This window comes from Mchenga conophoros, linkage group LG14, assembly GCF_057382185.1.
Source record: "Mchenga conophoros isolate Kocher_MC1m ecotype Shallow Benthic linkage group LG14, M_conophoros_male_GT1.1, whole genome shotgun sequence".
NCBI classification, from domain to species: Eukaryota; Metazoa; Chordata; class Actinopteri; order Cichliformes; family Cichlidae; genus Mchenga; species Mchenga conophoros.
Window position 1 is genome coordinate 5238275 of NC_140539.1, and position 8955 is coordinate 5247229.

An 8955-nucleotide genomic window follows, 5' to 3' on the forward strand; every position below is an offset into this window, starting at 1 on the left:
GTACTGAAATAAAGGACACCAGGGGGTAATTTTAAATTGGGTTTGAGTTTTTTAAGAGACAGGAAGGAGTTTGTGAAATTAAATGGTTGTTGCTCCTTACGTATGGACACTGCTTGTGGTGTACTGCAGGGGTGAGTTTTAGGCCCCAAATTCTTAAACTTATACATTAATGACATTTGTAAAGTGTTCAAAGCGGTAAAAAAAAAAAAAAAAAAAAAAAAAAAAAAAGGGTACCATTTGCTGATGATACAAACATTTTCTGCTCTGGTGATTATCTGCAGCACTTATCGGATGAGATGACAAATGAAATAATTAAACTGAAGCTTTGGCTTGATTTTAAAAAAATAATCAAAAAAAAAAATCATTGAACTTAAATGAAACTAAAACTAAATGTATGTGTGCGGGTGTGTGGGCAGGAGCAAGAGGCAGCCACTACACCTCAAGTCACTACTGCGCAGATTCTGGCTTCAAAAGTGCAACATGGCAGCTTCCACAAACAGGACATTTTGGCTTCATTTTTGTATAATGGGAAGAAGTGCAACCAAGTCGGCAATCTTTTCTACAGTCACTGGTACATATTTACCACAGGTTTCAGGTTTTTCCAATTAGGTCATAGTACCTGGTACTAGGTACTAAAATAGTACCTGCTCGAATGGGTGTTCCAAGCAATCTGAGCAGGTACTAAAATGTGATGTTGTCAGACTGCATGCCCTGCACTGGTGTGCCTAACTTTTTTTTCTTAGGTGCACCCGAATTTCTCAACTGCATCGTTTAACACCGCAGATTTAAATGTACACTTTATAAAAAAAAAAAAAAAATTAAAAAAAAATTGCTGTCCATACAGGCAATATTGACTTGTATATGATTAACTAACAAGCTTGTCAACAAACTTCTTTATTTGGAGCACATTTTTACAAGAAACATAAGTTACCATATTTTTTGGATCATAAGGTGCACTGGATTATAAGGCGCATTAAGCAAAACCAAACAGTCAGATAAGTCAAACTTTACTCAACTCATTCTAGTTTGAAATCCGCTTTGTAAGCATGTCTCTTAAAAGGTGCCATTTTGGGGTCCTTACATACACACAATACAGTAATTAGAGCAGGGCGATATGACCAAAAATATTTATCACTATATACACATTTGAAAATTTGCAATAACGATATAACTGACGATATAATTAATGCGAGACAAAATACAAAATATAACTCCACAACTTTACTAGCGCAAAAAAACCCCATCAATTTATTTTCAACAAGCAGCTGTTTTTTTTTAATGTGCATTTATGTGCAAATGCAAATTCCTTGCTTAAAGTTTAACCAAAAGGCATTTCCAGTAGAAATGGGCTGAAATATCCTGAGCATAACCATGTATAATATCCACTAAAGTTAAAAAGAGGTGCTTTGCAACATTAAACTGCAGTGTGCCAAATAAAAAAGTATTTTTCGGCCCATAAAGTGCGCCGCAGATTAAGCGAAACAAAGCAGTCAGGTAAGTCCAACTTTACTCAACTCATTCTTCTTGCTTCCTCCACTTCTGTACCATTGATTCATTAATGCTGTATTCTATCACAGCTGCTCTATTCCAGTGTTGTTTCTGATGGACAAACACCAAACCAGTTTCACATCACTGAAGTTGCACCATTTTTACAAACCGATTCTGGGTCATCTGTTTCACTCAACAATCCGTTTTTCCCCCTTCTCATTCTCCGTTGCCGCCATGCTTTTTCGGCAATGTGCGTATGAAAACCAAGGAACTGCGCATGCGCGTTTTACCCAAATTCTATCGTGAAATTTTATTTTCTTATCGTTGTGTATCATTGTACCGGTATTACCGTGAACGGTATAATATGTCCCAGCCCTAACGGTAATATTATGCTGAGGCATGGTACATATTACTCTGTGAGGCTCCCGACTACTGTAGCCATAATGCGTGAACAACCCATCAAGTGGTGCGGTTTCAAAGCTTACCAAAGTTGTACTTAAAACATTTTGACAGATTTTTGAGTGCCAGTTACCACATAAAATCATTTCGCGGTCAGTAAGCACAACCGGAATTCATACATAAGGCACACATTTGTATGAAGTCTGTATTTTAAGTGCACCTTACAGTCCAAAAAAATATGGTACTGAAAAAGTTCCTGTGATCAAAGTTCTTCGCTGAGCTGAAATTTTAACTTAAAATATGATATGATATAATGTGCGTCTGTTGTTGACCACACAGAGACTTTCAGAGTTGCGGAGATTTTTTTCTTTTTTACTCAAACGGCTGGTCGCACTGGCGCTCCCAGCCATGTTTTTTTTTTTTACAAAAAAGGAAGTAACCATCAACACTGACATTTCAACCCTGTGTCAAGCTTATAAACCACAAATGTTTTGAAACACTGTTCCAAAGTGCGGTCCAAAACCCCACATCATGTGATCACAGCTAACTCAGATTTTGGTGCAATTCATCCCGGTGGCTTACCTGCTGCTTCGTGGCTGTTTTTGACAATGCAGAGCAAAACCTGATGACACTGCAAACTCACAGAAAGCCAACCCAGCCTGAAAGCAACTTGAAAACTAATATTTTTCTATACAAACATTTACATATGACAAATATAGCCATTGATACTTTTCTTATTCATTTTAAATTTCCGTAAGCGTTATCAGCATCAAACATCTTCCACACTGATTGCTGTGGCCTATGCTTAACTTACCTAATAAAGTAGGCAACATTCAAATCCTCAAAACTTATCAAAATATAAATAGAAATTAGCAACCTTTTCTCAATACATTTTATTTTATGAACTGGATGCACTGAATTAATTAACACAATACGAGGGGGTAGTATAGGCATTACATTATTTAACTATTTTAACTCTTTCAATATTTGAACACTTTTCTTACTGTGTCTAAGGAGTTTTCCAAAACATACATTGATCATAATTATTGATATTGAAAAAGCAGGTTCAAATGAAATTTATTCTACAAGCCATCAGATTTCTCAACATGACCAACAGGTTGCCAAGTTGGGGGGGGGGGGGGGTAGCTCAGGAGGTACAGCCGGTCATCAATGATGCCTGGCTCCCGCAGTCTGCATGCCAAATATCCTTGGGAAAGTTAATAACCCAAAGTTGGTCTCCGATGCATCCCTCAGAGTATGTGTGTGAATGTTAGCTAATAAGAACTAAAAGCAAAGAACAAAGTGCAATGAAGGATGCAAGAGTCTGCATATTGTGTGCTTATGTTTTTTATGTTGATGTGATTGATTTTGTTGTGGTGTGAACGAATGTCAGGTGACTTCTGCTGCAACCCTGGTATAGTATATAGCTTTGTTTAGAATTTTGCAATGATCACCAAATATAATTTTCAATATGTGATCATAGCCACAATGGCCAGCAGGTGTCCCTGTCAAGATGGCTGTAGAACTGATTTAAAACCTTGGCACAATCGCAGCGTAATTGCTTTGACTATTTCACTGATTCACAAAGGCTCACTTTACCTATCATGACTATTTAGTACCGCATTTGTATTAGCATTTTAGCAATTGGCATGGGTCGGCCAAATTCCTCCTTTCCGAGCAACAACAAGTAGAGTAGATTGCTGGATAGTGTAGTAGTAAGACTACACACCTTTGGAGCGGGTATCCAGTAAGGGTCCTGGATAGACCCATGTACTCTGTATGATTGTGTATGTGACAAATAAAGCTTGCTTGCCAGCTGCTCTATCATGCTGCTCCAAAAAAATATTTATACAAATCTTCTAAGCTAAACATCATTAAATAAGATAATGGAAAAAAAATTGTACAACTGCCACTGTTAATACAATGTATAGATTAATTATGGTAAGACTCCTATTTGAAAAACTGTTGGCATGTCTACAAATCTTATATTGATGCAGGTAAATATTGTCTTGCTGTTTATATTCAGATCTCATGAAAAGACTAGAAAAAAAATATCAGGTTATGGCGCAGGGTTTCTTAAGGTTTTGCAGTTAAGATGTACACAAAGTGTAGATTTAATACCAGTTGTTCAGAGAACATGATACACTATAAAAATAGTGCGTGTCAGTTATACTTAAACAGATACAAAGTTGACTGCGGACAGTAAAAATTAAGCAAAAATTAAACACCGACCTTCTATAATATGGGATTATTTCATAAAACTTAATTTATTCGGCATATAGACTATATACAATTTACAACCTCCTTTTCGTTTCTCAAAACAAGATTAAATGATCAAACAGCATGTGAATTGATTCTGAACTTACTTACAAAACTAATGAACCAGATGACTTTATAGTTTATTTTTCTAGTTTGCAAGTCGTGGCTATTGATCATTGATAAGATAAAGGGTAACGTTTGGAGCCTTGAATGTGATTTAATCACTTCTCTTGGCGTGCTAAGTAGCCCCTTAGTTATAGTGCTAGGGTTAGCTCCGTTCTTGTTAACGGGGCCAGTCAAGAGCTTAAGCTCCCCACCGCTTTCTTGCTTTGTTAACCCTCTGTACTATTGCAATAGCCACGGTGCACACGGGAAAAGTGTCTGGTTAGCGAATCCGTTAGCCTATTAGCTTAGCTTACCTACATACAATAGCAAAAGCTTTGCTTAAAGCTAATTTGCTAGCGCGCGCATCACCAAAATCCGAGCTACAAATTAGCTTTATAGTCACATAATGTGACCATTAAGCTGTAAATGGTACAAATCGCAAATTATGAACCGACACAGATTTCTGGCTATTTAACTGATACCAAGACTATACTGTATCTAAGTTGGCAACACAAAGTCTGGAGCTCTTGGATTCGACAAAGCTAGTTAGCAGTTCGTTACAGGAAACCACTCAGCGGAGCTATCTAGCAGGGTATCGCTAACACCTTTGTTTTTCTTGGCTAACTCTTAGTAATTTCAGAAACGGATAAAACCCATTTAGCAAACAATATTTACGCTTTATGGCAAACGTTTATGGAGACTGTGCCACTTACTTGAAATAAAAACGTACTCCAGCTCGGTTCCATTGCAACACTTGGGCTAAAATCTGAAGGAAGCCTATAAGGAATCTACAACAAAGCAGCTAAATATGGCAGCGACAACTTCCTGTAACCCCAAGGACTAAATCAAGTCCAATATACTTTTTTTAAACTTTACTTTAAACAATTCCCCTTTCATATAGTTCACATATATTTTGTCACTAGAGACTGAAAAAAAAAATGTTACAAGACAGATGTACTTAAACATGTGACATACGTGCTGCTGAATCAAACTGTGCTGTACGGACTATTTCGTTATATCTCTCTCTCCTTCTCTCTCAGTCTTTATATGTACTGTTAATAGTAACAAATAACAAGTTATCGATCCCTTATTTATTCCATAATTTAATCCAATATCTCTGCCCCCTGCACAACTGCACCATAAACATAAATATGCAATATATGTTTCTATTGTAAATATTGTCTGTTTTCTATTATGTTACATTGAGAACTAATAAGTAACCAGGCTAGTATCAGCTTTACTGACCATAAATAACTACTGGTCAGTAAAGCTGGTTCTGATAGATGTTGATTGCAATTCTTTTTATTCCTAAAAAATTCTTAAGTGAGTGAAGTAGGTAATTCACTCACTTGGGAATTGAGTGAACCCAGAATCTTCATTTCTAGCTTTTCTTGTTTACAAGCATCAGGACCAACTCATCTTGCTTGATGTTGACTTCATTCTTTGTTTCACAGTGCGTTTTTTGAGGATCAACTTTTCACAAAAGCGCGACATTGAGCGACGGATTCAGATCCAGAAAATTTGGAAGTTCATGTTGTTTTTTTGTTACACGCTCAGTGTGTAAAGGCCTTTAATCCAAAATTGATAGTTGAGTCTGAAATCAAACATGGCACAAATTCCTCTAATTAATCAACCATTTACTTGCCAAATGCTAAAAACTTATAAAAATTCTTTTCACTGCACTCCAAAGGCCATTAAAGGCCAAGAGTGTTGCAAAAAAGCGATACAAAATTCATAATTTTCCAGATCTGAACTTACTGTGTAATGTATATACAGAACTTAAGTCATTCTGTGATTTACTATAATAAATCACAGAATGCTCACTTACATGTTTAGCTTTTTTCACAGAACTCACAGAGAGTAACTGGTCTCAGAGCAGTGAAAGCAGAAACAGCCCAATAGATCCAAACCCAGGATTTTCATGTGAGGCAGCAGTGCTGACCACCTCACCAACAAATCAGCCAAATTTAAATCAGGCAATCTTCTGTTTTATTAGCTATAAGGTCACTTATCAATTATTTTTGAATAAATGTACTCAGTTCATTTTATTTTACTTTGATTTATGATGTTGTTCACATTTAGCTAACTGGGTATTTTAGTTTTATCCTGCTTTGCTGAAGCTAAATCAGTCTTTTTCTAAATCGGTATAAAATCATAAGTTAGTAACAAATTTGAGAACAAGACACAATTCATCGGAGAAGCTGCTCCTGAACACTTCTCCAGCACAATTATTTCCACTGTTAAGGCCCTTGTGACAAGAGAAGAGAGTCTGTGTTATGATCTACAGAGTCTGGGACTTGATTACATATGCAAAAACCAAAACATTTTTTTCCCTTTTGAACTCCGCTGCTGCATGCTATCAAAGGATACAACAGATGTGAACATACTGACTCCAGCTGAAACCTGCTATAGTCTAGAAAGTAACAAAATTTGTCTGTAACTTGTACTGTTCGAGGTGGTTCAAGCAGAGCCTTTGCAAAGACCTGCATTATGTTTACTTTCCAGCCTGTTCCATATGCTTTTTGTTTTACAGTTCCCGGGTGTTCAGAAAATGAGCCCACTCATTGTGCTTTGTTGTATTGTACATTGCCAGCCTTTTTGTAAAATAGCACAATGTCAGCTTCAGATAGACTGGCTTAATGTGTGTTCTCTCTTTCCACACTCAGCGGGATTCAATTCATCAACATTTTAAATCAAAAATAGCCATGCAAATGGTGCAGTAAAGGCTACATTATGCGGATTTATGCTGCAAACCTTAAGGTTAGGTGAGTTCAAATGGGATTCTATTGAGTTCAAATGCTGCTTTTTCATGGTTGTATTTTTTTAACACTTCTCTGAGTCTACTAAAAATGCACTAAAAAAGTATGTTATTGTCCAGGAAGAAAATTGAAAATGACCAAAATTTGGGTATCCTAAGGTAAAGTTTTCTCTATATGATTTGTTGTTATTCATATAAAGATTTTCAGTGAGACCTTTCAGTAGATTATAAATAATTTAAACATTTTAGAAAAAAATAACCACCATCAGAGTAAAGATAAATATGTAAATAGCTTTTTCTACAATAACAATAATGAGCTAAATACTGTAAAAAAAAAAAAAAAGAATAAAAAAGATAAAAAAAGAAAACTGAAATGAGTTCCTGTAAAATCCACTGTTTAGGGTTGAGAATGGTTCCTTGATATATTTCTTTTGAAGGGGGGGGGGGGGGGGGGGGGGGGGAAGCACCATTACTATACAACAATAATATTACCAGTGTCAGACATTAGGTTTCACAATACTTCATTTGCTATAATGCTTTATTGATTTGCCTGAGCATGCATGATCAGTAATGTGGTTAAGCTGCTGAATACGCTTAATGAACCAGTCCTATATTTTAACAAGTAAAAGTGTTTTGGGTGAAGATGTAAAACAGATAAAACAAAAACCTTTGGCCATTTGATTTTATTTTAAATTTTTGTCTGCTTGTAAATTTAAATTTCCAAAAAACCCTAACCCTAGCCCTAAACTAATAAAACTGAGAGTTTTATACAAAGATTCTAGGTTTGACAGCCGCAGTTAAGAGCAAAGATGATAGACAGAAAATTGTAAAATATAAAACAATAGTCACATCACTGAGATCAATGAAAAATACTCCCAGGTACTATATTCATCACATAAAAGTTGGGGAATGAAACAGTTCAGTGTCCCACTTGCAAAACGGAATAAAAAATACAGTCCAAATTTCAACAGAGAACAGCAGTTGTCCCCCCAGACTCAACACCCTATACGTAATAGGCTGACAGTCACCAATATTAATTATATATTTCACAGAATAACAGCAAATGATTACTATAAACTGTTTTAATCTAAGCCATCTTGAGTCTGGGGCACATACCTGCAGACAGAAAAATATGACAGCACTGTTTTCAGTGTGGAATATAAACAGTGTAGATTATGAGTACAGTCAGATACACCTGCCCTCAATTAACTCAAGCCAATCACAGCGATTGGCTGACCAATTGTGAAACACACAAAGCCATTTCCCACAGCAAATATGGAGATGAGTTTATGAAGGTGAGTTGCTACATAGGCTGCACTGTAGTCGACCATGTTACAAGAGAAATGCACAACATTTCCCTCTGAAATGAAGTGCAGCAGAAGTAGAAATTAACACATTAAGTACATATTTAAGACATATTTAGATATTTTCATATTTAAGTGTAAGTTCTTCAAATTTGTACCTAAATACAGTTTTCAATAAATGAACTTAGTTACGGTGACAAACCACTCAGAACTGTTGGAAGGTCTCTTTCTGCTCTCTAAAACAGATGTTTCTAAAAGCATAATTGTGATCCTGAGATGCTTCAACAAACTTGACTGTAACAAATATATTTATATATTTCAATTGTTAAGTGATAACAAAAAAGTGTTTTTACATGGCAAATGCTTTATTGTATATATAATGTATTTAAAATCTAATATATAATATATTATAATGTAATATATACAGTAGTGAGTTAATATAAGTTAATATATTTTCCAGAGTTTTCAGCTACATATCAGAGTCTTCATCAGTGAATAATATTACTGCTTATCATTTTACCAAGAAATTGGCAATAGGTTTAAGCTAGTATATATTACTTCAGTCAGTTGAACCTAGTCTGAGTACACCCTAAGTTGTCCTATTATTAATAGCCCCTTTTACTTTCTGTCTAAGATTAAGCC

At 35.7% G+C, this 8955-nt stretch overlaps 1 protein-coding gene across 4 annotated transcripts in view; it reads right to left on the reverse strand.

Annotated features, from left to right (window-relative positions):
• Positions 1-5083, reverse strand: part of LOC146559127 (vascular endothelial zinc finger 1-like) — a 38047-nt gene extending 32964 nt beyond the window's left edge. For all 4 annotated transcript variants that reach the window (XM_085244852.1, XM_085244850.1, XM_085244851.1 and 1 more), the window contains exon 1: positions 4965-5083. In XM_085244852.1, coding sequence (XP_085100978.1) covers positions 4965-4997 — 33 coding nt within the window. In that variant the 5' untranslated portion in view covers positions 4998-5083. The remainder of the gene's footprint in view (positions 1-4964) is intronic.
• Between the last annotated feature and the right edge of the window lie 3872 nt (positions 5084-8955).